Here is a 27112-nt window from a genome sequence, read left to right as displayed (position 1 = left end):
TTATGAATATTCACACATCCATGTTGCATAAAGATGGCATTTCTTATGAGAGTTCTCAATTTAAGACCTTATGAAATCAGGTTCTTTTAAGTGGTTTTATGAATGCAAAACGATGCTCCTTCCTCCACAGCTGCAAAGGAGCAGCGACATTTCATCTCTTTTTTTAGATTCCTTTTGTTAATTATAAAGACTTGCAGTTTTTAGACTAGTCTCTGGCCTAAAATTCCACTTCTTGAATTTCATTTGATTTTGCTGTCCAGAAACCAAGAAACAGCTAAAGAGGATTCTCCTTAACAATAGAAAAGTCAGGCGCCTATTGTGGGGCTGGATAGGCACACAAGAACAAAGTAGGGGTGTCCTTAAGAGGGACTGGTGACCCTGGCAGACAGTCCCTTCCTGCTCCTGGGCTGCCTCTGGCAGTTTTGAGGAAGACGGTGTATAGGTTCCTCCGAGGTGGTCCTTGGCTGGGAGGATGAGGAAGATGGGGTCAGCTGTTGGCAGGCCAACCTGACAAGCAGACACATAGCAGGCTGTGTAAATAAAGGTGGATTGGTGAGCTGGGAAGGCCTTGAAGTTCCAACACCAGTCCTCAGGGTACCCTACCACCACCACTCAATTCAGTCCCCTCACCTGCTGGGGACTCCCTGGGCTTCCTGGTTCCAGTTCAGGGGTGTGTGTGTGAGGGGCTGGGACATGAGCAGACATCTGTCTTTCTCCCTCAGGTTGCTTCCAAGAGCTGAACCTCACCACCAGCAATAGCCCTGGAGAACCAGGAATCTCAGAGTTCGAGGTGAAAGGGTGGAAGTTTCCTGGGCAAGACCCCTCTCAGATTGGGGATAGCAGAGGTGGGGTCTGCCTGGGAGGAGACTGCTGGGGTGAGAAGCCCGCAGCCAGGTGGAAGAAGGGGCCATCGCTGAAGCACCTTTTAAACTACATACCTGGGTCTGGGGCTTCCCAGGCTATCGTCCACGAGGCTGCAGAGTCAGGCATGACTGAGTGACTAAGCCCAGCGCAGCACAACATGGGCTTTACAAATGCAGGAGTCAGGCCGGGGCCTAATGGGAGTAAGGCCGACCGGGGCCAGGGGCTCCAGGTTCCCCTGGGGGAAGTGGCCCTGGAGGGAGGATTCCCTCACAAACCTGGGACAAAGTGTTCTTCCTTCCTAGGACCTGGCCCAGAGGCAAGAGGGGGGCCACGCAGAGCCCACACCCCAGAGGCCCCATCAACTAACACCCGGGAGCCTACAGGAGAAGAAGCTGGCTCAGGGAGCCCCAGGGCCCCCAGGCCTCCCCTCCCCGGGCCTGCCAGAACCCCAAGATCCCCTGGAGGGGCTGGGCCAGGAGAGAGCAGAACAGAAGAAACTGCTAAGGACTGAGATTCCTCACAGTCAGAGAGAGGGGGACCCTCAGGGTCAGAGTAAGAGAGAGACAAACCAGAGTCCGAGTGGGGAGGCCACTCAGGCTCTGATGGAAGAGGTCTCTCAAGGTCAAAGATGGGAGGGCCTCCAGGCTGAGCACAAAGGGGCACCTCAAGGTCAAAGCGAGAGTCGCCTCAAGTGCGGGAGAAAGGAGGCCCTCCCGGAGCCGAGTGTAGACTCCCCTCGGGGTTCGGGAGAGAAGATCCTCCGATCTTCCGAGGGCAGAGCCTGTATCCCACCAGCCTGGGAGGCGGCTCAGGGAGAGGGGCCCCGGGAGAAAGGCGGCTCCCCGGTGGACATCTGCAGGTCCCTGGGGGAACGGATGCGGCAGCCTGGGGGAAGGACGGGCCCGGGGCCCCGGGGCAGGACCACCCAGCTGATGCAGGTTAAGACCCCTGGCCTGAGAGGAGACAGCGCACCGGCCCTGGGAGGGCAGGGGCCCCTCCGGGAAGCGTGGCGGGCTCCCCTTCAGCTCGCTGGGCCCCTGACCCGGCCACTGCTCCCAGGCCCAGGAGCGGTGATGCTGGAGGCCCCATGCACTGGGGGCTCCGGGCAGCGGGAGCGCCCCGCTGCTCTCCCAGGGCACCTGGGCCCGCTGCGCGATCCGCCCTCGCTTCAGGGCCCAGGAGGAAGCCCTGGACCCGCGGAGCAGGAGCTGGGCGGCTCCACGGGGCTTCCGGGCGCCCCCGGGAGACCGAGGGGTGCTGCGGAGGCCCCCAGAACCTCGAAGACCGCGTGGTCCGAGCCCCCGAGCAGAGACCGGGCGTCGGCGGGCATGAACGCCGCGCAGCAGGCGTCGGCTCTGCAGCGGCTGTTGGAGCTGAACCGCGAGGCCAGACGCCGCCGGCAGCGGGACCGCGAGCAGCAGCGGCTCCGGGTGCGCGGCCGGGCTGGGCGGGCGGGGCCCCGAGGGGCGGCCACAGGGCCGCTGACAGTCGCCTCCCGCAGGTCCTGGAGCGCCTCCGCATCGCCAGGAACCGCCACTGCCGGGTGTACCCCCTGGGACCCCCACCGAGCCCAGCTCAGCTCCCACCACAGGTAAGACCCCCAGGAGAATGCGGTGGAGCCACAACGACCCTGCCGGGGCGGGGGCCGGTGGCCGAGCTGGGAGCGACCTGGATCGCTTTGACTGGATTGTATCCCGCACTTGGCGTAACACCTGCGGAGCGGGCCGACCCGGCTGCTGCCCTCTGCTGGCCGCTTCGAGCCCGGAGGCCGGGAGGCACGGGCGGGCGCTCAGGGTTCCATCCCTCCCCAGGAGGACGCGGCAGGGCGTCGACGCGCCCTGCGGGAACAGCTGGAGCAAACGCATCGGGAAAGGGCCGGGCGGCTGCGAGCCCTCGGGGCCAGGTGAGGGGACGGAAGGGGAGTCTTGTGGGGTGGTGCCGGTCACTTTTTCCTGACATCTGGGATGAAAGGCCACTCTTTTCCCCAGGAACACCCAGAACTTCCAGCAGCTACTGTGGGCCCCCAGCGCTGTGGAACCTGACGAGCATCGCCCACCCTTCCGAGGCCCCTCTAAGTCCCTGATGAATCCTCAAGGAGATGTTTAAAGAGATGGGGGTTTAAGGGAAAGGGAGGAGGGCAACCGGCAGTTCGGAGGGAGTTTCAGAAAGGCCCAGAACGCAGCCTCCGCGCCTGGGAGAGCCACAGACACAGACACACATGCAACTTCGCCCCACCAGGAGGTGTGTTATTTCTTCTTCCCTCCCCTAAGCTCTCGGCTCTGCTCAAGGTCAGAGGGCCAAATCCCGGGGATCTAGGAGCGCGAAGGCCCCATTCTTGCGGAAGAAAGATTCAATGCGGCACATCTTGCAGAAGACCAGTTCTTGCTTCACTGGCGGGCCTGGGAAAAGATGTCAGAGGCCAGGAGTGGGTTCCTGGGAAAAGAACCCACGGAGCACAGGAGCTCTGCCTGTATAGCCCTAGGAGTCTGCCTGTGTTGTATTCACTTTGTAAGTGTGCAGAAATAAAATGAAATGCTTCTGAGAAGCGGGAGTTACAGGGAAACAGTGAGCTGGCTGGCTGCCCACCCGGATTAGCAGTGATGGCCAAGTGCCAGTCAGCTGTGTGCCAACACCTCCCCCAGCCTCAGAATCCTCCACAGAGGTGGGTTGTGGGACTCCCATCCGTGCTTGCTACAGGGACAGACAGAGCTGGACTTCTCTGGGGGCAGACAGAGCTTCTTTCTACCTCCTGCTTTCATTAGGAAATTGTTCCCTTTCCTCTCCCTTTAGGGCTCTGGGGTAAATCCCCCTTGGGCCCTGGGGGGATTTTTTTGTTAAGGCCAAATTTCAACTGTGTTTATCCTCAATCATCCACCTTTTCCGTGCAGGAACTGGAGAAAACACCTGACTGAGTAGTCTCACTTGAAATTCATGACCACAGACAGCAAAGGAACTCTCATAAGGCAGCAAACCCATGACACTCCCTGGCATATTCTCTGTCCACACCTTGACTCTTAAGCTCAAACTACACCATTGCCTTCGCTCCTCTCCCACCCAGTTGACGACCACGAGTCAATCTAGATGGAGAGCCTTCTTGCCAATACCATGTCCCTACATATTACTGTGTCCCCCCCACCCCTGCACCTTCTCCCTGCGTGATCCAGCCTCTGGAGCAACCTGGGTGAGCCCACCCACTCTCAAGGCTTTAAAGAGCACCGATATTCTGATGACTCCCAAAACTGTGTCTTCAGCTCGGACCAAGCTCCAAAGGGCCAAATCACTGACAGCTCCAGCACAACATAGCCAACGCTGAACTTCACACCCCCCAGCACTCTCCCTACCCCCAGCCTCCCCTGCTATAGCTGCTTCAGTCAAACCCCTGCGTGTTGCCACTGCATTCTCTCCTCTGTCATTCAAACCACCAGTAAGTTCCATTGTGTCTTCCTCCAAAACACATCCGGAATAGATCTCAGCTCAACTGCTAATCACTCTAGCCCAAGCCACCGTCTTTCTTGCCAGGATAACTCAACCATCTGTCAGAGTTTGTCCTTACTCCTGAAAAGGCCACTACCTACAGAACAGTCAGGGTGATTTTTTTAAAGTAAATCAGTATCATTCACCTGCTTAAAACTCACTGTGGCTTCCCCTCAAACTTAGAATAAAACCCAAACTCCTCTCCCTTGTCAGTGAGCTCACTCGGCCTTTAGGTCCTGAGAGAGGCCTTTCCTGACATCCTAAAGCCACGCACGCCCCTGCCTCCTCGCCCATCACGCCATTTCACTCTGGAACTTGGCCCTCTCTTGTTCTTTGTTTCTCCACTAGGATGGATGCCCCCAAAAGGAGTGTCCATGTGTCTCGTGTGTCTAGTGCCAAGAGCGCTGCCTGGCTCGTGGCAAGTTCTCTGTGTCTGTGAGGTGGATAATTTCCGGGAGGTTGGGGCTCACCCAGCTGCCAGCCATATGTGAAGTTGGTGGTGATGGGAAAGAGGTAGCGTTTCTCTGGCACGTCCAGTTTTCGGGTGCTGAGGTAGTGGTAGCGGCCCTGGAAGTCGTGGGAGATGCCTTCGTACAGCAGGGCGCGGGTGGCAGGCGGGACTGGGTACATTTCTGACTGAATAGGAGCCTCCAGGGCGGGGCTGGAGGCCCTGGAAGGAACTGCTTTGGGGGCGGGTGGGGGTGAGAGTGGGGCTTTGGGGGGCAGGGTGGGCAGCTTGAGGGGCAGGCGGGCTGCAGCCTTGGCCTTCTGCTTGGCCTTCACCAGGGACCCGTACTTGTGGTGCCACTCGCAGCGCAACATCTTCTCCCTCAGGTATTCCTCCTTCCAGAAGTTCTGCCGCACCGTGTCCATGTTGAGTTGCCGAGACATGGAGGCACAGGAAGGAGCAGGAGCGGGGTGCCTGCCGCCAAGGGGTGAGCACGGCAAGCAGAGTCCCTCTGACAGCAGGTGGCTGCCCAGGGACAGTCACTCGGCAACCGCGCCCCACCTCACACAGGCCATGCCCTCAGCATACTTCACCCGCCTTGCGTGCTGAGGCGGCCTCAGGCCAGGGCCCGCTGGCTGAGAGCCTTGAGCCCCAAACCTCTGCCAGACTCAAGCTGAGTATCTCTGGCTTCCAGGTCTGCTGTGGTTCCTGCTTCCATCCCTTGAGGTCCTGACCCCTCCCAGCCAATACAGACTCAAGCAGGGGCATCAGGGGTCTGGACACAAGCCTGCTTCCATTCCTCCCTGCCAGAGCTGGTTACCTTTAATTCAGAAGACCAGGCTGGCACAATCTTCCGGGTTCAACCCTTCTAGGCCTGGGTCTTTGGCAAAACCTTTTCCAGCCCTGCCAATCAAATCACCCCCACAAGAGCCTCCTTCCACACATGTCCTTCCTAGCACCCAGTCTCAGACTGGAGAGAAGCAAGAACATTATTTTAATTTAACATCAACAATGACACTGTGTAACAGCACAGGGAAGAGGTAGTGGAGAGAAGACACTCAGGTTTCCTGTACCCCAACCAGCCTTAATTTTAATGGCAGAGCCCCAGCAACCTTGGAAGCACTCCACCTCTGGTGCCTCTCAGTGGAATGGGAAGGGGCAGGGAATTGGAAATCAGAGGCTAAGACCTTAAAGAAGGGCTGATGGCAAGCCTGGGGAGAGGCCGCAAGGCGGAGGGGAGTCCTCTAGCGCAGGTCTTCGGCCGTGAACATGCCCCTGGCCCTGCGCAGGATGGAGTCCTTGGCAGCATCATACGGGTGCTCCTTGGACGGGATCTCCAGTACGGCCGGAATGGAGCGCTGGTGGGCGTCAAGGGCATGCCGCACCATCTCTGCGATGTACTGGTTAATAAGGATGATGCCGATGTCATCCCGATTTAGAAACTGCCTGGAAGGAGAGATGAGAAGGGAGTCCAGGGCGGCCCACTCTGAGTTGGTGGACTGGGCCACAGATGGAATGGGCTTAATCCAGAGAGCGCAGTGGACAAGAGAAAAGGGTGCTACTCTAAACTCTCCACTCTGTTTAGAGTCAATTTCATTCAAAAGATAAGGGCATGGCTTCTACCCCACCCCCACCACCTAGAAGACTCCCAAAGGATCTGCTAATGAAGATGAGGGTGTGTGCTGGTGCGTTCCTTATGCTGCCCTCAGGTAAGAATGAGAGAGGACGAGACTATATGTGCCAGTCTCTTTGTATCTGCATAAAGAAAAAAGCAGAAAGATAAGGAAAAAAATACGTGATGAAGGAAGGAAGTAATGAAGTAGAAGAGGTCAGGGGTTGAGACTGTGACTTCTCAATGTGTAGATCTTTTAAATATTAATTTGTAAACCACATGAACATGTTAACTTTTCAAAAGGAAACAGGTTAAATTTCTAAACACACACACACACAAGACCACACCACGTGGCACGTGGGATCTTAGTATCCCAACCAGGGATGGAATCCGTGCCCCCTGCTGTGGAAGCATAGAGTCTTAACCACTGGACCGCCAGGGAAGTCCCCATAAAAATTTTTCAGGGGGAAAGGCACTGTTCAGACCACTCATGGTCTATGCTGATGAGGGCAGGGGGTGGGTCAGAGGGGAAGTTTGGTCTGAGCCAGGAACACAGCATAGGAAGAGGAAAATCAGTAACGAAGGAATCATACTTTCCACACAGAAGGAACCTGGCATTGGGCTCTTACTTTCTTGTGATCACCCACACATTCATTATTTACTCATTAAAAACTATTTACTATTAAAAAATAAAAACTATTTACAGAGTAGCTACTCTTTACCAGACACTAAGGCAGGTTAGATTTGATAATTTCAGAGGTCCCTTTTGGTTGTAAACTTGAAAAGATCTTGAAGTAAAATCTGTCCTTCTCTCATGACAACTTGAGTCACTTTACCAGACTGCTTAGAGATCAGCCTCCTGGGTCAGGGCCAATCATATCCCAGGCAATAGGAACCAGTCTTAGCCGGCAGCTCAGGGCTAGGCTGTTTAGGGGAAAACAGGCGGGAGAGGTTTGTTCCTAGCACTTGGCATAGGGGCTCCAGAGAAGGGGTGTGGGAAAGGACAGGGGGGGTTGGCGCTCTCAACTCTAGTCACCAAGTCACCTCCTGGATTAAAGGACATGGCTGCACCCACAGCTTGAAGCTCCTGCTTCTAACCCGGGACAGGAAATGAAGATTTGAAGCGCAAGGTATCAGTAGAAGGTAGGATAGTCCTGATATTCTGTCCGCTGAGCTCAGGACAATAGGAAATTCCAAAGCAGACCAAGAACTGAAGGAGTAGAGTGTGGCCCTGGCTTAAGAAAGGCAGAAAAGGTGAGACTGGGTTCAAATCTTTGCTCCATCTTTTTCCGAAGTGTAGGACTTTAGTGTGTGCCTTTAACCTCTCTGAACTTTAGCTTTTTTACCTGTAAATGGGAATAACCCCTACCTTACATGATGACTGTGAGCTTCTAAGGGAGATGAAAACACATGAAAGTCCGAGCCTACTGCCCAGGTGTTCACTGAGTGAGTGGTTCCTTTAGGGGTCAACTCACAGGAGTCGAGAGCTTGCAATGAACGGGTCCTGCTCTACCGGTGAACTGGGAGCTGAGAGTGGCCGTCTCCAGGCCTGGGCACTCTGGAAACAGCTCTGGCCGGCCAGGTTGAACCAAAGGGCGGTGCCGGCGGTCATGAGCTGTTCCCCTTCTTTCCTGACACACGGTCATGTGAGAGGGGCCTTTGTGGACCCGATCTAGCCCTGGTCCCACCGAGCCCCAAAAGGGAACTTGGGCCGCAGTGGCCTCCTCTCAGTCGGTGGACCGACCCCCGCCCCCCACCCTCGAGGACGGGGTCTGACGCTTCAGCCAAAGTTTGGACGCCCAGTGCCGACCCCCGCCCCCAGCCTCCTCCCCTCCCCGCGCTCCCACCAGGCAGCAGAGGGTCCCGTTCAGGCCTCGCGGGCTACCTTACCGGAAAGTGTCTTCGATCTCATTGATGGTAGTGTCCTTCTCCACCACCAGAAAATTAGGGTGGCGGTTCTTGTTAAGCTCCCCTATGCCGCCCAGCAGGAAGCCAGTCACAGTGTCCTCGTCTCCGATCACGGCAATTAGCTTACCCCTCCCCGCCATCCTCACAGACAAGCCGAGATCCTCAGCGACCGCCGGGTGTCACCGAAGCCCTGCCTTCGCGGCGCACCCTTTGGCCCGCACCTCAACCCCCCAACGCTTTGGACATGCGCAGTTGTACCACTCCGCCTCCTGGGACATGCGCATTAAGAGCAGAAGCGCCTGACTCAGAATACGCCTGCGCCATAATGGGAGGCCAGAATAGGGGACTACGATTCCCAGAAGTCCGCGCGGCACAGTCGACTCGCAGGTAAGTTCGCTGCTTCCTTGGACTGAGGTGAGGCAACTGCTGTTAGACGTCTGGACGCCTAAGGAGAGACGGTTTCTGTTCTCCGGGGTAAGGTCCGAATCTCTGTTGTGTATGTATGTATGCATATAGTTAACAACTAGTGCATATTTGCTCAATTAATAAAAGGATAGATAAGTTAATGGTGATACTCTTTAGTGAGTAGTGTGTCAATTGATAAAATGTGAAACGTACGTGGAAGCGCCCATCAGTGTAACTAACCCAAGCCAGAGAGGGGGCGCGCGAAGAAGGTCGCTAGCTGGATGAGGCTGGTAGAGATGAGGACAAGAGGGTGTTGTTGGGGAGAGAAACAGCACGTGTGAAGACTTAGGGACTAGAGACAACCTAGTGCCTTCAAGGAAAGAAAAAGAATTTGGAAGTTATCCTGAGGACAGTTATTCTGAAGCCACTGAAGGATTTTAAGCAAGAGAATGATATGGCAAAATTTATGTACTAGCGATAGGTTGAGACCTGTGCTGTGTGAGGAGGCAGGACTGAAGGAGAAGAAACCATTGTGGGAAGAGAATGATGGTGGGCAGATCCCAGGGAGTGGGAATGGGGAATGTGAGAGTCTGGTGGAGCCAAGAGATATTTAGAGACAAAGTGGACAGAACTGGTATGAGACATGTTTGGGGAGATAGACAAGATGACTTCCAGGTTTCTGGCCTGTGCAGCTAGATGGACGGGAGTCACATTCCTGAGAGAGTGAACTCTGAGATGAACATGTTGAAGGAGAAAGGTCCCCTCGCTCTCCCTCCCTTCTAACAAACAGATGTCCTGGTATCTGGCATTTGATCTGCGGATTGAGAGCACTTGAGCTGTCCGGATGGTCTGATCTGGTGGTTACGTGTGTGATAGGCTCATGATTTGAACATAAGTGGTATGAATCTCAGCTCTGCCACTTAGAGGTATGATTTGGGACTCATCACCAAAATTCCCAGGACCTTGATCTCTTTAGGTAATTATGTGCCCATCTCACAGAGCTGTTAGGATTGAGTGAGGCAGAGTCTCTACATGCTCAGCACCTGGGACCATGCTACCCCTGAGGTGAGCAGCACTGGATATTCATAAACACATCACCTCACAGGTAAAGGGCAGCAGAAGTTGAGGAGGAGGCCGGCAACCTGGCAGGAAAAACGCTCCCATCTTGGGGCAAGGTGGGAGGGGAGGCAGAGAGTGAGGAAGGATGTGTGTAGAAGCACCTGACTCGGTGCCTGGCACAGAGCTGGCCCTTAATGGCCATGAATGGCTGGGAACTTGAGAAGGGATCTCGCCACAGGTGAGGGAGCTGTGAGAGCACCCCATTCATCACACACACCATTCAACCAACCTTTATCAACTGTGGCCATGGAGAGGCTGAGGACACGAGATTTATAAAATACAGTGTCTGTCCTCAAGGAACTCTCTCGGGACTGAGGGGAGAGTAAAAATATCACAGGGAGAGGGATGGACTTACAGAAAGAGAGGCCCTGGAGGGGTCTTGAGGGGGAAGAGAAAGACGAGAGGAGCCAGGAGGCAGACATCCTTTGAGTGAAGAGGTGGGGGACGGGCATATTTGGAGCCAGGCCACGTGTGTTGGGTTTTCTTTGGTTAACCCACCACTACATGCCGAATGTCTGGAATGAGTCTAGAGCAGGGGGATCAGTTGAGTGAAGCTGCCTTGCCCTGCTCTGGCCACTCAGTTGCTCATTTACTCATTGGTCACACCTGTCTGTATTGGACCTCCTAGGTCAGGGAGTGCAGACTGGTGGGGCAGGCCCACCCTCAGATTCACTGTTACAGATGAGGGTAGTGGTAATAAATGCAGTCAGAGATGTGCCCCAGGGCAGCACGAGGGCTGGGGGGCAGGTCTGGAAGGATAGGGAGGGGTTCAGGAAAGCTTCCTGTTGGCCAGGAAGGTGAGGAGGGTGGAGAGGCAAGGATGTTCCAGGGCAGAGGCCCAAACTGCAGCACGTGGGTCTGGGAATCTAGAAGTTGTGAAGAGGGTAGGAGGTGGAGGGTGTGGTGAGAAAGGGCACACCGCCAGCTTGGCAAGAGGTTTCAATGAATGGGTAGGGAGGCTGGTGTCTGAACCTATGGGCTTTGGGGGCCTTGTTAGGACACGTAGACCAGTCTGGAGAGAAGGGAGTCACAGAAGGGCCTTGGACCAGAGAGGGACACAGTTCCTGTAATGTGACCACCCTTCTCTGGCTGCAGTGTGGTGAGCTGGGAGGGAGCTGCTGGTGGATCAGGAAGGAGGGACCAGTTCAGGAGGGAGGCCCTAAGCAAGGTCGGGCTGGAGGGACGGAGGAGACCCCGCTTTGACCCAGGACCTAGCTGGAGTGACAGGTCCCTGGATTCGTTTATGGTTCTGCCTGCCTGCTGGTTGAGGAGTATTCCTGCATGAGCCAAGGGTGACTGTTTTTTAAGGTCCTGATTTTGAGAACATCCTTGAGATCCAGCTGAACAGAAACTGGCCTCCTGGTGGTCCCCGGGGCAATCTTCTATAACACAGTGTCTGCCTCCCTCTCCCATCCCCAGCTCTCCAGGAATCTGAGGACCAAGCCCACATCCCTGACATGCCCCCCTTTCTTTGGAGCATTCTGTCAACATTCCAGACCTCCCCAAATAGGTGGCCCAGAAGGGTGCCTCTCTGCCCCAGGCCCTTCCCCTGGACCTGACTCGGTCCTCCAGGGGACACGCAGCCAGCCTCTGCCTCCCAAGGCCTGGTTCAGGGTCAACAGCCAGAGCTGGCCAACCAAGGAGAGCACACACACAAGGAACAACCACGCCCCTGCGACAGGCCGCACTTTATTTGGAGTTTTCTGCCTACACAGCTCCCAGCTGAGCCGCATGACATGTGCAAAAGCCCCCCAGAAAGCTGGGCCTCGCAGTGTGTAAAAAAGGCCCCCCCATGGGGCAGAGCTGTGCAATTATTAAAAAAGAAAGAGAGAGAAATCGTCCCCCAGGAAGCCTGACTGGGGTCTCAATCGCCCGGAGCCAGGACATGTGTGCAGCTGCCGCTAGGTACACTTTCTCCTCAGACTGTGCTTCGTTTTCCAAGTCGTAACACTCTGGGATTGTGGCCACCAGAGGGGCTGGATGCAGTCCTCAGTGGCTAGGAGGCCCGGCTGGCAGTGCGATTTGAGGGTGACCTCTCTCACACATGCAGACACCCCCAAACACGTGCTCCCCCACTGGCCTCAGCCCCACCAGAAAACACAGGGCTTCCCTGGCCCCCCAACCCCCAGTTCACTCTCATGTCACATTTGAGGTGAGGGACACTGCCCTGAAACAGACAAGGCCCTCCAGCCAGAGGGCCTGGCGGGGAGGGGGCAGTGCCGCTCTGTCCACACCCTAGGGCAGGTGTTTGTGGTGTCTGATTCTGCGAGCGTGCATCTGGGTGTGGCCCATTTATGTGTGTGTGTGTGTGTGTGTGTCTGTGAGTGTGTTTGGCCAGAGGTGGGGGCCGAGGCTGGGGGAGGCACTTCTGGGATTCAGGGCACATTGACTTTGAAGGGGCTTCCGGGGACACTTTCGTCGCCCCACTTGACGATGAGGATGTAGTCCCCTTTCTCCTTGACGGTGTAGGTGACGTTGTACACCCGGTTCCCCATGTGCTTCACATACACCTCCTCACAGGGGGTCTTGGGCCCGTGCACGCCCACCATCATCATATTGGTGCCTGGAGAGAGAGGCAGCGAGGGACAGGCTCACCCCCGGCCCTTGGCCCCATGTTCGCGCACACTTGCCCACCCTGGGAGATGGCCCCCTCTCCCCCGCTCCGCCCGCTGCCTGCCTGCTTTGCTGCAGTCCACGGTGAAGGAGTTCTTCTGGCCCACAAAGGCCTGGGACAGTCCGGGGCCCCGTGTCACCACCTTGCTGGCATCTGAGGAGAACTTGGGGATGGAGCTGTAGCTGGAACCCCGGCTTGAGGACGACTTGGTCACAGTCTCCACCAGAACCGTGGATGTTTCGTGAAGGCTGTGGCCTCCAGACAGCCGGGGACCTGAGGGGCAGGGTGGGGTTGCCACAAGCTGGGTCAGAGGCCTGCTCTTCCCGAGGCGGTCGGCCCCGTGTGGCAGCCCTGACAGCCCACGTTCCCTTCCTCAGCAGCAGCATCCTAGGAGCAGTAGCCCATTTCACACAGGGCTCTCGGGCAGGCTTATCTCCAGGTCTGGGGCCTCTGTGGCTCTGTCCACCCCACCCCCACCCTTCTGGGCTTTGTCTGGGACCTGAAGTCACACGGTAGGTAGAGCCCTGCTTTAAAAAGGAACAAGTATCCAACCAATCCTTCACACAGCTTCCAAAAGGAAAATCGGGTAAATGTCTGCTGAGCTCTGTCTTCTTGGAAGTCAGAAACGGGGGATGCTAGGAGGGCAGAGTTAAGTGAAAACTTGGGGAGCCACTGCAGGGAAGGGATGGACAGTAGAGAGGGATTTGATTTTTTAAAAATGATGTACACGAGTCCACACATAGAAGGTAGAGAATGGCACGTTGTGTAAAGCCAGGCCCACTTTATTCTTGGTAACCTGAAACCCTGATGTCTGGGGCCAACGCTGACCCAGATGTGAATGGCCACTGGAGCCAGCCCAGGATGGGCTGGACTGGAGGGACCTCGCCCCACCCAGGACACTCACCTGTGACTTTAGCCTTGAAGGGGCTGCCCACGATGTGCTGGGGGCCACCATACTTGATGGCGATGAGGTAGTTGCCAGGAGCCATGGGAGTGTAAGTGACCACGTGACCCTCAGGACACTCCCGACAGTCCAGCTGCACCTTGGAGGGGCCGTCAATGGTGACAGACAAGGCCCCTGAGCCCGCATTCAGGGTGTTGACGATGAACTCTGACGACACACCTGGGGACCAGAGGCAGCAAGGATGTGGACAAGAAGGGCTTGGGGCCCAGAGCTGGGATGGGCCCAGGCTCCCGGAGCAGACCTCGGCCAGGACCTGTGGCTCACCCACACTGTCCCACCCCCTCCCCGGCCCCAGCCACTCACCTGTAGTGCCCCCCTCGAGCCCAGGACCATAGGCCGACACCAAGCCGGGGTCCCCAGCCTGGCTCTGCTCCCCAACGCGGATCTTGAAGGGACTGCCAGGGATGTGGGCGCCGTTGAACTTGACGTCGATGGAGTGGACACCATTCTCATGGGGGATGAAACGGATGGTGTGCTTGTCTGTGGGGGCAGAGGTTGGTGGGTAAGCCTTAGTCTTTTCCCTCCCCTTTCCAGAAGGTCCTAGCCTGGCAGGGACAGGCCAGCTCACCACTGTCCAGTTCGGAGACGTAGCACTCCTCCACGGCACCTGAGGGCGTGTGCACCCTAGCATCGATCACGCCCCGTGCGCCATTCAGCTGCACCGCAAAGGACGCCGGCTGGTTCACCTTGAGCCCGGTCTCCTGCAGAGACCACAGAGGGTGCTGCTGGAGGGCTCATGTCTGCAGCCTGGCACCAATCTCCCTTCCTGCCCAGCCTGGAGGCTCCCTCCTCCCACCCCCAGCTGCCCCCTGCCGCCTGGCCCAGCTCAGGGAGGTTCTCAACAAGGCTGCAGTGGGAGGCTGAGGCTGGGTCTCTGGCCTTGGCAACCACCTGCTAAGCGGTGGGGACTCCTGGCTGTGCCGGGCATGGTGGGGGACCAGAGATAATGTGCCGTGTCCTGGGTGGGGAGGTAAGACCCAGATACCATAAAGCGGGCCTGATAGCAGAGAAACCAGTGCTGGGACAGCACTGTGTGGACTGTGAGAACTCAGTAGCTGGGATGGGAAAAGAAGCGTGTGGGCTGGACTGCCCTGGGGGCACTTGATGGAGAAGGTGGGGCCGATGGGGAGGCTGGGGGTGGGGGCAGGTCCTGAAGATGAGCCCAGTTCTGGAATGGGGGAGGGGGAGGAGGGATACGATGGCACCTGAGGCTGCTAAGACTAGCCCAAGGGGCACCTAGTACAGCTAGCGCCCCCTGTTGTCCAAACACTGGGAGAGTGGGGCCATCTGTTTGGACCTTCCAAGGTCACTGCTAAGTCCCTGGTCACACGGGCCTGCCATCCTTTACTCCTGCCCATCTCTCAGGGTGGCAGGAGGGCCCCACCCCACCCCCGGGCACACACCTGGAGGCTGGTGACAGTGAGACGGCGAGCATCATCTGAGAGGGAGGCCACGGGTACCACGAAAGGGCTGTCTGGGATGTGCTCGTCGTTGAACTTGATGGAGACCTCATAGTCACCTGGGGAGAGAAGACCAGTCAGCGCAAGCTCCAGGACAGGGGACAGCATAGGGGGGAAACGTCCCCACCCTGATCTCAGCCCAGGATGAGCTCCAAGGTCGGGGTCAGCTCTGGAGACACATATTCCTGGGAGTGTAGGGTGGAGGGAAATGGGGCAGAGAAACTGCAGTGGCCAGGTGAGGGGTTGGTTTGGGAGCCCCATCTCTTGCTGGGGCAAGCAGAAGCCTGGCCTGGAAAGTCGGGCAGGCCAAACAAGATGCCCACCTGGCTCCTGGACGACATAGGAGACCCCACACGAGCCGTCCTTGCGGTCCTCAAATGCGATCTCTGCCTTGCTGGGACCCTCCACAGCGATCGATAGGCCCCCGGCACCTGCTTCTCGAGTCCAGATGCTGAACTCGGCTGGAGACGGAAACGGCACAGGGGCAGGTCTTCAGCACCATCGCCCACCCTGCTGGCTGTCCTGCCCCCACCCCCCGTCCCGGCCGCCTGCCCGCTTACCTGGCACGCCAGCCACCCCTCGCTCCAGCCCTGTGCCTCCAGCTCGCACCTTGTGCGCACCGCCTTCACCCAGTGGCCCCACGGTGAACTGAAAGGGGCTGCCTGGCACATGCTGGCCGCGGTACTTGACCGTGACCGTGTGGGGCCCCATCTCCTGGGGCACGAAGCGGACGCTGTACGCGCTGTCCTCCCCCTCCACAATCTCGGCGGCTTCCGTCTTGCCCGATGGGCTGGTCACCTGTGCGGTCATGTCCTGAGAGCTGGCCTCACCTGCAGGGGGTGGGGAGTGTCAGGGCCACACTGGGGCTGCTCCAGGCCCTCGCCTTCCCTCCCTCCCTCAGTAAACACCCCCTCCTCTGCTCAGACCAGCAGCCTCCCAGGCCTGTCCCGAGGGACAGAAGGCCCACCTCCCTGTGAAGACCCCCCGCCCAGTCCTGCTCACCCTCCTGCTGCCGGGTGATGCTGCCAAAAGAGCCCAGGCGCTCCCGGCCCAGGAAGTCCCCGAAGACGGCGGGGAAGGGGTCTCCGCCAACCTGGGTGGACTCCTCCACCCGCACCTCGCGCTTGGTCTCCCCGCCCCGCGTCTTGCTGATCTCTGTGCGCTCTGTGCGGGTGTAGGTGTGGCTGCTGCGGGTGAAGGTGCGTGTCAGGCGCTCCTGGGCGGACACCATCTGAAACCAGTTCCCTGTGGGATACGTGGAGCCGGCGGAGGGGAGGGAGGTGAGAAGTAAGCCAGAAGGACAGAGGCCCCGGGGACGGACTCTGGGCCCTCCCCGCAGCCCTGCCCCACCAGACTCTTCCCGGCGCCCACCTGGGATCTTGAGGTTGAGGTCGCAGGTGCTGCCGATGGTGGCGATGGACGGTGCCTGCCTGCGCCGGGTGATGCTTTCCTTCATGCGGCCCTCGCCGGTGACCTTCACCGTGAAGGGGCTTCCTATAGGAGCGAGAAAGAGCAGGTCAGCCACCTCAGGCCACTTGTCTCCAGCCTCCTGGCCCATCCCGACCACAGCCCAGAGCCTCACCAGGCACGTGCTTGTCGGCGAACTTGATGTTGATGATATAGGTGCCGGGTTCGGTAGGGCAGTAGGTAACTTTGCACGTGCCATCCTCCATGTCCTCACAGTTGATGTCCACCTTGCTAGGGCCTTCAATACTCAGCCCCAGGCCCCCATAACCTAGTGGGAGGCAAGGGACACGTCTCCTTCAGTCCCTACTGCCATCTGCTCTCCCCTCCCCAAACCGCACGCTCCACCCAGAACAGACACCCAAGGGGCATCGTAACCACTAAAGAAAGGTGGCTCAGCAGAAGAAGGAGGGGTGAGCCAGGCACTGACCCAGAGGGTTAGGGATAGGTAGTCTGGAAAGTTCTCTAAGGCAGGCCTCTTGGGTTTTGGTGAGTGAGGGAGAGACAAACCCAGGATGGCTGAGCTTTCTCTTAGACACAGGAGAAGTGACAGGGGGGCATTTACTCTTCCCAGACAGGCCCCAGAATGGGAATCTCAGCAGAGACTGGGCCAGGAAGTTCAGGAGGGGAGGGAATGGCCCAGGGGCGCTGGGAAAGAAAGGACTGGTCCCCACCGGAGGCACCAGCTGCAGTGAGGGGTCTCCGGGGCAAGAAGCACCTGCATTACGAGTGTCCACGATGAACTCCGCCACCTGGAACGTGTGTCCCTCGGACAGGCCCTTGCCCCAGACCCGCACCTTGCTAGCGTCCCCGATCTCAGACGGTCCCACCAGGATCTTGAAGGGGCTGTTGGTGACATGCTTGCCGCTCTTGCGCACGCTCACCACGTGCTCCCCAACTTCTTTGGGGGTGAATGAGATGCCTGTTGCGGGGGGAGGTCAGGCATGAATGGAGCTCTGGGCCTGGCAGTGGTCCTTTCCCAGCTCCCCGGGGCCCTTCCCATGGCACCACGCTCACCGATGTGCCGGTTGGGCAGACGCTTCAGCAGGCAGGGCTCCTCGTTGCCCGAGGGGGCACGGATGCTGGCGGTCAGCTGGCTTAGGTCACTCTCGGTGATCTTCAGGGACACATCCGTGGAGGTGCCCACGTTCAACTGTGACGTCCTCATCGAGTCATCGCCTAGGGGAGAGTTGGCGTGTCAGGCGGGGTGACTCCAGGCAGGCCCTGCCCTCGTGGGGATCAGAAGACCCCCTGGAGTCAACAGATCCTTTGCCCGCCCTCCCTCACCCCCCAAACACGCGCACAGAGACGGGGAGAGCACAGTCTCCATGCACATGTTAGGGGCCCAAGATTAGGGCTCCAGTCCTGAATGGGTTAAACCCCTAATTTACATAAATTTAAATTCTAAGTCAGGTAATTTTGTGGAACCAGAAAAGAAAACTGAGTCTAGACCACACAGCCCAGAACCCTTACCTGCTGTGTGTCGCCCCTCCAGGCCTACTGGTTTCCTCACCCATCATCAACATCCTGACTTAAAAGACTGCGAAAGTGTGTTTTCAAAGGGTGGCTGAGTGTTTCTCACTTTCTGTAGAGAACAGCGCACCCCTTACACGTATCCAAACATGACCTCTTCCACCTCGAGGGCACCCTACCCTAAACACCCCAGAGACCTGAATGTGCTGGGCTTGCGCAGCCCTCGTGTGCTGGGGTGTGTGCCCACGCGTCCACCCACCTGTGATCTTGGCCGTGAAGGGGCTCCCTGGGATGTGCTTGTCGTCGAAGCGCACGATGATGCTGTAGTCTCCGGGCGCCGTGGGGAGGTAGGACACGGTGCAGGTGCCATCCTTGTTGTCCTTGCAGGTGATCTCCGCCTTGGACGGGCCCTCCACGGCCAGGGACAGGCCCCCTGTGGGGGGAGGAGGGGCCGCGGTCAGAGGTCCTCACCCCTGCACCGGCTGCCCACCCGCAGCCCCTGCCGGCAGCTCCCCTCACCTTCCCCGGCATCCTTGGTGACAATGGTGAAGGTGGCCGGCTTGTTGACCATGCCATGGCTCAGGCCTGGTCCGTAGGCACTGACGTGGCGGCTGTTGATGGCGTCCACGTAGAACTGCAGGGGGCTCCCTGGGGGTGGTGGGGGAAAGCGGGCTGGGTCAGCAGTGAGGACAGCGGCTGCCTGAGCCCACCTCGAACCGCCACACCTTCCCACAGCCTCCCTGCCAGGCCCTGCATCTGTGCCGACGGGGTCTCCCACCAGGACACCAGCCTTCCCGGGGCTTCACACGTGTCTGCACCCAGCACGTGCTCAATAATTATGAGTGACAGAAGGCCAATGAGGAGGAAGTCACTGTGGGCTCCCCTCAGCCCAGCCCCCAACTCACCGGGAATGTGATTGCCGTCATACTTGATCCCCATCTGGTGCAGGCCCTTCTCGGTGGGCGCGTACCTCACCGTGATGGTGCCGTCCTTGTTGTCAGTAATGTTGGGCCGGGCGGTCTTCCCAGAGGGCATCCGCACCTCCCCTGCCAGGCAGACATGGGTACGTGTGGGACCCCAGTTTCTCCCAGCTCCACCCCCTGCTGTCCCGGGCTTTCCCTCCCCCCAGGTACCAGGAGACAGCCAGGGGGCCTCAGGGTGAATCCTGACCTGGGAGACAGGAGGCTGGAGTCTCGAGTCCCAGCTCTGCTCAGCTCACTGTGTGACCCTGGGGAGCTTACTTCCCCACTCTGGGTCCCAGCTTTCATCTCTTAAGGAGGAGCTGGGCCTGGACACATGGCCTCCCTTGGGGCCCTCCTGCCACAGGGCCCTGGGGCAGTACCTGTGAGTTCCCCTTTCTGCACAGTGAAGGGGATGACCAGGTTGAAGGGTCTCAGCATGGACTCCATGGGTTCCGCAGGCACCACCGGCTCCTCTGTGGCCTGTGGCGGGGGAGAGGGAATAGTCACATGGCTGGGAAAGGTCTGGGGAGCTCAGCCTGAGCCGTGACTGAAGACAGAGAAGGTGAGGAAAGAGCGAGATGGTTAATGGTGAAACCAGAGGGCAGGAGAGGCGCGTCAGCTGCAAGAGAAGAGGTGCTGTGCCCAGCTCCGGGATCCGTCTGCCCCGCCTGACTTCCCGCCTGCTCCCCAAGATGGCCCCCAAACCATGCCCCGGCCCTGGCCGCTGAAGAAGAGAAGAGATGAAGGAAGAGGAGGCGGGGGCGAGTGTGGCCCGGGTGGGAGGGGCAGTACCCAGTGTGTGGGGTAGGCGCTGGGCCGGTGCAGCTGCGGCACGTCAGGGGGCTCCTCCACGCGGGGCATGGCCTCACACGCCTGGGAGGCAAGGCACGGGAGAGCACGGGCTGTGACAGGCCAGTCCCCGCCAGCTCGGGTGACCACAAGCTGACTCAGAATGGCCCGGGGACCTGATATCCCGGGCCGCCCCTAGGGCAGGATGGCTATCTCGGGTGCTTTACTCTCCCGAGGGCTTCCCTGTCCTGCAGGGCCACCTGAGGAGATGGACGGGGATCGTGGGCCAGAAGGAACACGGCAGGTTCTACCAGAGAGAGCCGACTGATGCCCAGAGGGGCCAGGGGCAGGGCTGTGAGTGCCTCCTGGGTTGGGAGGCTGCCGGGAAAGCACAGGCTCCACCCTGGAGCACTCTGGGCCCAGGATCCATCAGATGTGGGGACAGGTTCTGGGGTTCCTTGCTCCCACTGAGAAGGCCTGGCCCCCCCTCCCCTGCCACCCTCAGCTCTACTGCAGCCGCTGAACTTACCAGCACGTGGAAGGGGCTGTTGGGGATGTGCTCGCCTCCGAAGCGAATGGTGATGACGTACTTGCCAGGCTCGGGTGCCGTGTAGTAGATGTCGAAGGTACCGTCGTGGTTCTCGACCACGTCCACGTCGAGCTCTGCCCCGTCCGGGGTGGACACTGTGCATGTCACCTTCCCCTTGCCTGCTGCCTTGGCGTCCACTGTGATCACCGTCTCCTCCCCAATCTGGATGCGGGGGCCCAGGCAGGCACCTGCCACACAGGAGTGCCTGGTCAGGGGTCCGTGGGACCTGTGCCCAGTACCCCCACTCAGTTCCCAGCTGCCCCCATCACCTCAGCCCACAGGAAAAAGGACACTCACCCAGGCCGTGGCCTCCAATGGACACTGGAAATAGAGAAAAGCGTAAGCCGCAGTGTTAAGGATGAGCAGGGGTGATGGATGGGGTGTGTAGGGAGGGGACGGGCAGGGGTGGGTGCCCACCTGTGACCAGGCACTTGCTGGCATCCCCAGTGGGCAGGGCATGGATGCGGAAGGGCGAGTAGGGGATCTCATCGCCGCCATACTTGATGGTGATGGTGTACCGGCCACTCATGTCCGGGAGGTAGGACACGGTGTACGTGCCATCCCCGTTGTCTCGGATGTTGGCCTTCTTGGGCTTACCCTCAGGATCCTGGGGGAGAAGCAGCGGTCAAGGCCTGCCTGTGTCTAGACCCTGACCTGAGAGGTGGGCGGCACGTGGACTCACCAGGATTTGGACAGTGAGCAAGCCCTCCCCAGCGTCCCGGGCATCGATGGTGAACTCCACGGGCAGGCTGGCCGGGATGCCAGAGGCGTTGAGGCCAGGGCCACTGGCCCGCACCTTGCTGGCATCGTGGGCTGGAAGCACCTTGATCTTGAAGGGGCTTGAGAGGCAGAAAGGATAGACAGTTGGCTGAGATTCAGGGGGAGAAGGAATCCCATCTCATTTTGGGCCTGGAGTCCTCCCTACATTCACGAGCAGGGGAGAGGAGTCCTGGCAGGAAGCAGGGACCAGGTCAGAGCTTGGGTCTTAGGGGAGGGTCACACAGGTATGCCCCTGACAAAGCCTGGGCATTTCTTCTCCATTCTCTGGGAAGATGCTGCAGATGGTTTAAAGAGGAGGCTGCGGGAGGCTGCCCTGTCGCACCTGTTTGTAGCGACACGGTGCCTTTTCCCAAGGTGCTGATTTTGTAGCTAACTGGCGGGACAGCCCAGCCAGAGGAGAGCTCCTGGGGCTGCGCCACCTCCAGGGTGGAGAAGAAGATGGGCAGGGGGCCCCGAGGAAGAGTGGAACGGGGCAAGAGAACAGATGAGGCGTAGACAAGTAGGGGAGTGTTTCCAGGGCCCTGGAGTGGCCCTGCAGCTGTGGCCCTCGTGGGAGCTCCCCAGAGCCCAGCAGAGCACAGAAGCCCCAGGCTGGGCCTCACCTGCGTGGCACCTCCTGGTCGGCGTACTTGACGGCTACTGTGTAGGGCCCGTCCGTGGCTGGGGTGTAGTGGACGGTGTGGGTGCCATCCCCATTGTCACGCACCTCCACAGGCTCGGCCACACCTGGGCAAAGGGAACAGTCAGCAAAGCCTCCTGGCACCCTTTCCGTCTCCTTCCACCCGGCCCCAGACACTCCGTACCTGTGGGGCCCAGCACGGCCACCTGCAGGGGCGCCCGGCCAGCTTGGCTGCAGTCCACTGTGAAGGTCTGGGGTACCCGGGCCCTGACGCCAGCTCCCAGCCCTGGGCCCGAGCACTTCACCTTTCCGGGGTCCACCACGTCCTTCACTGGCACCCGGAATGGACTCCCTGCGAGGAAGAGGGACGTCAGCCCCGGCCCACCTGCCCCAAAGGGTCCCCCCGACTCCGAGGACCCAAGAAGATGAGGCCTCCCCTGCTTTTGAGATGCCCCTGAGAGACCAGACCAAATGTGCAAACACTTAGAAACTTGCTAAGAAAATGTAACAAGGAGAAATAAAATCGGCTGCAGAAAGCACCTATACTCCAATAAAAATTAATAAAAGTAAAAGTTAAAAACAAAACAAAAACTTGGCTACAGGCTGAGCCTGGGTGAATTCACTTATTTAGGCCACACGCCTAAAAACAGGCCTTCCTAAATTAATAAATTGCTAAAAGAAGTATTTGTAAAAGAAAATGAATTTTTTCCAGCATGAAACTAGATAAGTGGGGCGGGGAGAGTCCCATTTCAGCAAGCCCAGGTAATGTGATAATTGAAGACACCAACCACCCTCAACCCCTGCTGGAGGGCAGGGGGCAGTTCCTGGCTTTGCAGACAGAGAGAAAGGGTGTGAGAGGTTGTCCTGGCTGAGGCAGCGACACTGGCTTGGACTGTGAGTGATGGGACCCACGAGATCTGGTGCTCCAGGCAAAAGGGCCGAGGCACCAGTGCTGGGCCTCTGGGAATGAACTGTACCCACCGCCCTGCCCCTGCCCTAACCTTGGCATCCGTGCCTGCCTGCTCCTTGTCCCTGCTGCTGGTTTGGGGCTTTCCTCCTCATCCTACTTCCTTCCAGTTTCCCTCCCGCTGAGCAGGCCCCCTGCTCCCCACCAGTGCACACCTGGGATGGGCCGGCCCCCGAAGGTGATGTTGACGTCGTAGTCTCCGGGGGTGAAGGGGATGTACTCCACGGTGCAGCTCCCGTCCTTGTTGTCCTTGCACGACATCTTGGCTTCTGACGGGCCCTCGATGGCTAGGCCTAGGCCCCCAGTGCCGGCTCCCCTACAAGATGACACCCCTGTATCAGCACCGCAATGACCAGTGAGTGGGGATGGAGGAGCAGATGAAGGGGGGTGCGGGGCCAGTTGAGAAGGGACCAGCGGCTATAGCAGGGAGGTTTGCAACCTTGACAGGGGATGGGTGGGGATGAGGCCCACGCAGGAGGATGAAAGGGGAGGGCAGGTGGCTGGGCTCAGGGAGGCCACAGCATCAGGGCCAAGGTTAGGAAAGGGGTGGGCGTACCTGGTCTCCACAGTGAAGCGGTTAGCCTTGTTGACCAAGCCCCCCTCCAGCCCCGGCCCAAAGGCCCGGACACGGGTGGGGTCACAGCCCTCAGTCACGCCCACGCGGAAGGGGCTCTTGGGCACGGCCACGTCGTCGTACAGTACCTCCACCAAGTGCACTCCTGGAAGTCAGCCACACGGCGCAGGTCAGGGCGCGCATGGCCCCTACCACCTGCCCCCCTCTGAAAGCGCTGGGGCCAGACCCGCCGTCCTGGCCCAGCCCAGCCCCTTACCCTCTTCGTAGGCCGTGTACTGCACGCGGTAGGTGCCGTCTCCATTGTCGGTCACGTAGGTGTCTGTCTTAGCGCCCGAGGGGTTGAGCACGCGAGCCGTCACGTGGTTCCCACCCGTGGCTGTCAGGGATCTCGCGTCCACAGTGAACTCGGTGGTCACTTCACGCAGGACACCTAGGTCCCAGGAGACAAGCGCTCAGCCCTCACACAGCTGCCCACCCCTGCCCTCCCTCCCCAGCTCCGAGGCGGCTCCTCCTCTCCACCTGCTACTCCTCAGCCTGGACCAACCCCCCAGCCCAGGCCCTGCCTGCCACAGCCCTTGCCTTCCCTCCCTTCAGCAGATAGTGACATTCTGCTCACCCGAGTCTCCCCACCCGGCTGTGGGCCCCTGGAGCGCGGGACTGGCTCTTCCAACCCTCTGCATGCCCCACCCTGCCTGGTCCACGGTCTGGCCCCCAGCAGATGGTAACTCAGTCACTGAACTGAGCTGAACCATCTCTGACTCGCGTCACCCTCTACTCCAAAGCCTTCCCTCTGTACCATCGAGCGCAAGATTCTTTGATTTTCAGATCAGCTGATGAAAGTTGAGGATCTCCCAAGGAAAATGGCCACAGGCAGAAGCGATCTTGCCACGCAGACCAAGGCAAAGCTCCACGCCCTGCCCTTGGCTTTGACACTTTCTCAGAGGTAATCTGAGCCCCTGAGATGCCAGTGCTGCCCCCCAAGCCCTCAGCCCCACTTCCCTCTCCCCCTGACTGGTGACGTGACCAGATCCAGGTTTCTCTCACTCACCGTGCGGCTCCACGCCGGGCCCTGAGACCTTGACCCCACTGGTGTCGACCGCGGGCTGCACGTGGACGCGGGTGGGGAACTTGGGTACGGGGTGCCCGCCATACTTGATGGTAATGGTGTAGGTGCCGGGGAAGGCGGGGCTGTAGGTGATATGGTAGGTGCCGTCCGCGTTGTTGTGGATCAGCACCTCGGCCTTGACGCCGGCGTCCGACAGGATCTCAATGGTCAGCTCGGCCTCGCCCGCCTCCGAGCAGTCCACAGTGAAGGTGGCCGCCTCCCCAACCTTGCCACGCTCCAGGCCTGGCCCGCTGGCCCGCACCTTGCTCGGGTCGAACACGGGCCGGATGGTAGCCTTGAAGGGCGAGCCGGGGATGTGCGCTTCGGCAAACAGGATGTTGATGGTGTACTCGCCCGGCTCTGTGGGCAGGTAGCTGACGGCACAGGAGCCATCCCCATTGTCCTGGCACTCGATCTTGGCCTCGCAGGGGCCCTCCACGGTCAGCCCCAGGCCACCGGTGCCCGCTCCCTTGGTGTCGATGGAGAAGGGCGCTGGCGTACCTACCAGCCCGCCCTTGAGACCAGGGCCGTAAGCACAGACCTGAAAGAAGGAGCAGGTGTGTGGGTTACCTCGAATGGTCCCACGCCCAACCTTCATGGCTCCCAAATCAGCTAAGCACTTTCAACCGTAGCAGCTCCCACAGGCTGAGTCCTCATCACAATTCCACGTGAGGAAACGCAGGGAGATTAAAAAATGTGTCCCAGCTGACGGACCTGGGGTTGAAGCCCAGGTCAGGTCCAAGGCCAGGCTCTTAATGACTAAGCTGTCTTGATATGAGTTTTTATATATGGAATGGATAAACAACAAGGTCCAACCGTATGGCACAGAGAACTATATTCAATATCCTGTGATAAACTATAATGGAAAAGAGTATTTTTTTAAATGTATATATTTGTATGCATGTATAACTGAATCACATTGCTACAGCAGTAATTAGTACAACATTGTAAATCAACTATACTTCAATAAAAATACAAAAAAACAAAAACTAAGCTGTCTAAAGGCAAGTCCTGCAGTGGGGCACTGCCTCGGGGCTGGGTCCTTGGCTGTGCTCACCCCAGGACATGAGGCCTCTGGCCTCGGCCCCTGTGAACTACCCACCTTCCCTACAAGCCCCCAGCTCCCACCCGCCCCTACTTCCTCACCTTGGAGGGGTCAGGGGGCAGGACGCCCTCCACGGTGAAGGGGCTGCCAGGCACCGGGTGACCATCATAGGTGATGTCCACCTTGTAGGGCCCCTCCTCAGGGGGCATGTAGCGCACTGCCTGGGTCTCAGCTCCACCGCCGGGCTCCAGCTTGCAGGGGATGGGTCTTCGGGAGGGCGAGGTCATCCGCACGTCCAGGTGGCCCTGACCACCAGCCCCTCGTGTGTTCACAGAAAATGCCTGCTCCTGCCCCACAGCCACCTCTGTGTGGAGAGGGAAGGATGCGGTGAGCAGAGATTCCAACCCACCACCCCCCTCAACCCTCCTCACTGCAGGGGCAGCTCCCGCCCCACTTACTGCTGTTGAGGCCTTGAACCTTGACTTTGCTGAGGTCCAGCGGCGGTGCCACGTTCACCACGAAGGGGCTCTTGGGGACAGGGTCTCCACCATAGGTCACTGTCACCGCCATGTTGCCCTAACGGATACAGCAGGAGGTCAGAACTGAGGGGCTGAGGAGGTCAGACCCAGCCCGCCATCGGCCCTCGGCCGACATGGACCAGAGGCTCAGAGACCCACGGTAAGAGAGGATGGGGAGGCAGGAAAGGGGCCCAGACCCCCAACGGGCCCTGTGAGACTGGAAGAAGGAGCCCCACGCCCCCAGTCAGCCAGGACAGGAGGGCCAGGGCAGGGGGCGGACACACCTGCTGCACGGCCGTGTACTTGACAGTGTAGGAGTAGTCATGGTTGTCGATGATCTCAAAGTCTCGCACGGCTTCTCCCTTGGCGGCTCCGGCAAAGTGCACGTCCAGCTTGGCCTTGCCGGCTCCCTTGGTCAGCACCGTGAAGTGAGTGGGCTTCCCAACTTCCACACCTGGAGTGCCCATCCCGAGATGGTGGTGAGGGACTGGCAGCCACCCAGCCCAGCCCAGCCCAGCCCAGCCCAGCCCAGCCCAGCCCAGCCAGCTACCTGTGCGGTTCAGCCCAGGGCCCTCTGCCTTGACCTTGCTGGCATCGTGGGATGGGTCCACTTTGATATGGAAGGGACTGGCGGGGATCTCCTGGAGGGAGAGAAGGCTTGGTCAGGGTGGACACTGGCAGTGTCTGAAAAGAGTCCCTTGTCCCTTTTGCTTCCTCTGAGGCACGTTGTCCACACACAGGAAGTGCTCAGTCAGGGGCAGCAGAATTGTCCCCATATGACAGCCTCTCAAGCTGCTGGTTGGGATGGGGTAAGGGGGTGAGGTTAGGGTTGATAACCAGAACCCAAGCACAGGGTACCTGGTTGGCAAACAGCACCATGATGGTGTAGCGGCCTGCCCCCGGAGGTGTGTACTTGACTGTGAAGGTGTCGTTGTCATTCTTGATGATGTCAAAGTCGATGTCAGCCTCTGCGGGGCCCACCACGCCGGGGGCGCACTTGATGCCAATGCTCACGTCACCTGAAGGGAGGCAGGCACGAGGCCACGAGTTGAGGGGGCTCCACAACCTCCTGCATGTGACCGGTCCCACTCCGGGGAACAGGTGGAGGGCAGCAGCGCCTCCTGCCCGGACTCCCTCCGGCCCCGCCCCCACTCCCTGCTCCTGGACGCACCTTGCCCCGCCTCGCTGCAGTCCACTGTGAAGTAGGTGGGCTCATTAGCCTTGAGGCCTGTCTTCTCCACGCCGGGGCCATACACCTTCACCCGCTCAGGGTGGCTGCCTTCTCCCACGTTTACCTGTGGGGAGGAGTCAACGGTCAGCGTGGGGCCCCCTCCCTCAGGGTCTGTCCCTTCCCCAGCA

The 27112-nt window shown here is 59.0% G+C and overlaps 4 protein-coding genes across 6 annotated transcripts in view; 1 reads left to right on the top strand and 3 right to left on the bottom strand.

Annotated features, from left to right (window-relative positions):
• The first annotated feature begins 1466 nt into the window (after positions 1-1466).
• LOC136170747 (collagen alpha-1(I) chain-like) lies at positions 1467-2962 on the top strand. Its single transcript, XM_065939214.1, has 3 exons — positions 1467-2455; positions 2676-2767; positions 2853-2962. Exons 1-3 carry the CDS (start codon positions 1467-1469, stop codon positions 2945-2947), a joined length of 1176 nt encoding a protein of 391 aa, XP_065795286.1. The 3' UTR covers positions 2948-2962.
• Positions 2963-3138: 176 nt separating this feature from the next.
• SPMIP1 (sperm microtubule inner protein 1) lies at positions 3139-5594 on the bottom strand. The gene is made up of 2 exons (XM_065939216.1): positions 4809-5594; positions 3139-3263 (listed from the first exon to the last, which is right to left on the bottom strand). The coding sequence occupies exons 1-2, from the start codon at positions 5227-5229 to the stop codon at positions 3154-3156; spliced, it is 531 nt and encodes a 176-aa protein (XP_065795288.1). The 5' UTR covers positions 5230-5594; the 3' UTR covers positions 3139-3153.
• Positions 5595-5761: 167 nt separating this feature from the next.
• Positions 5762-8554, bottom strand: ATP6V1F (ATPase H+ transporting V1 subunit F). The gene is made up of 2 exons (XM_065939217.1): positions 8289-8554; positions 5762-6232 (listed from the first exon to the last, which is right to left on the bottom strand). Exons 1-2 carry the CDS (start codon positions 8444-8446, stop codon positions 6031-6033), a joined length of 360 nt encoding a protein of 119 aa, XP_065795289.1. The 5' UTR covers positions 8447-8554; the 3' UTR covers positions 5762-6030.
• A 2934-nt stretch (positions 8555-11488) lies between these two features.
• FLNC (filamin C) overlaps positions 11489-27112 on the bottom strand; it is a 28027-nt gene continuing 12403 nt past the window's right edge. For 2 of the 3 annotated variants that reach the window (XM_065938722.1, XM_065938723.1), the window contains 34 exons: positions 26925-27048; positions 26612-26772; positions 26304-26394; positions 26038-26207; positions 25694-25811; positions 25337-25599; positions 24134-24731; positions 23342-23515; positions 23068-23230; positions 22667-22827; positions 21729-21896; positions 21528-21651; positions 20828-20984; positions 20563-20752; positions 20443-20466; positions 20086-20333; positions 19560-19640; positions 19148-19247; positions 18711-18851; positions 18325-18453; positions 18065-18238; positions 17350-17511; positions 17051-17254; positions 16451-16603; positions 16240-16362; positions 15871-16113; positions 15429-15698; positions 15192-15329; positions 14812-14927; positions 13977-14109; positions 13712-13888; positions 13349-13567; positions 12508-12717; positions 11489-12393 (listed from right to left, as the gene is read on the bottom strand). In XM_065938722.1, the coding sequence (XP_065794794.1) occupies positions 12206-12393; positions 12508-12717; positions 13349-13567; positions 13712-13888; positions 13977-14109; positions 14812-14927; positions 15192-15329; positions 15429-15698; positions 15871-16113; positions 16240-16362; positions 16451-16603; positions 17051-17254; positions 17350-17511; positions 18065-18238; positions 18325-18453; positions 18711-18851; positions 19148-19247; positions 19560-19640; positions 20086-20333; positions 20443-20466; positions 20563-20752; positions 20828-20984; positions 21528-21651; positions 21729-21896; positions 22667-22827; positions 23068-23230; positions 23342-23515; positions 24134-24731; positions 25337-25599; positions 25694-25811; positions 26038-26207; positions 26304-26394; positions 26612-26772; positions 26925-27048 (5895 nt within the window). In that variant the 3' untranslated portion in view covers positions 11489-12205. The remainder of the gene's footprint in view (positions 12394-12507; positions 12718-13348; positions 13568-13711; positions 13889-13976; positions 14110-14811; positions 14928-15191; positions 15330-15428; positions 15699-15870; positions 16114-16239; positions 16363-16450; positions 16604-17050; positions 17255-17349; positions 17512-18064; positions 18239-18324; positions 18454-18710; positions 18852-19147; positions 19248-19559; positions 19641-20085; positions 20334-20442; positions 20467-20562; positions 20753-20827; positions 20985-21527; positions 21652-21728; positions 21897-22666; positions 22828-23067; positions 23231-23341; positions 23516-24133; positions 24732-25336; positions 25600-25693; positions 25812-26037; positions 26208-26303; positions 26395-26611; positions 26773-26924; positions 27049-27112) is intronic. The other variant, XM_065938724.1, reaches the window with a different exon arrangement.

This window comes from Muntiacus reevesi, chromosome 6 (genome assembly GCF_963930625.1).
Source record: "Muntiacus reevesi chromosome 6, mMunRee1.1, whole genome shotgun sequence".
Taxonomy (NCBI): Eukaryota; Metazoa; Chordata; class Mammalia; order Artiodactyla; family Cervidae; genus Muntiacus; species Muntiacus reevesi.
Note: the sequence above shows the minus strand (reverse complement) of the source record. Positions and strands in the feature narration are given on the sequence as shown.

Coding starts and splice junctions, on each gene's coding strand:
- LOC136170747 (XM_065939214.1), top strand. CDS start 1,467: ATGGAAGAGGTCTCTCAAGGTCAAAGATGGGAGGGCCTCCAGGCTGAG. Junction 2,456..2,675: donor CAGCTCAGCTCCCACCACAG/GTAAGACCCCCA, acceptor ATCCCTCCCCAG/GAGGACGCGGCAGGGCGTCG. Junction 2,768..2,852: donor CTGCGAGCCCTCGGGGCCAG/GTGAGGGGACGG, acceptor TCTTTTCCCCAG/GAACACCCAGAACTTCCAGC.
- SPMIP1 (XM_065939216.1), bottom strand. CDS start 5,229: ATGTCTCGGCAACTCAACATGGACACGGTGCGGCAGAACTTCTGGAAG. Junction 3,264..4,808: donor CACATATGGCTGGCAGCTGG/GTGAGCCCCAAC, acceptor ATCTTTTCCCAG/GCCCGCCAGTGAAGCAAGAA.
- ATP6V1F (XM_065939217.1), bottom strand. CDS start 8,446: ATGGCGGGGAGGGGTAAGCTAATTGCCGTGATCGGAGACGAGGACACT. Junction 6,233..8,288: donor GAGATCGAAGACACTTTCCG/GTAAGGTAGCCC, acceptor CTCTCCTTCCAG/GCAGTTTCTAAATCGGGATG.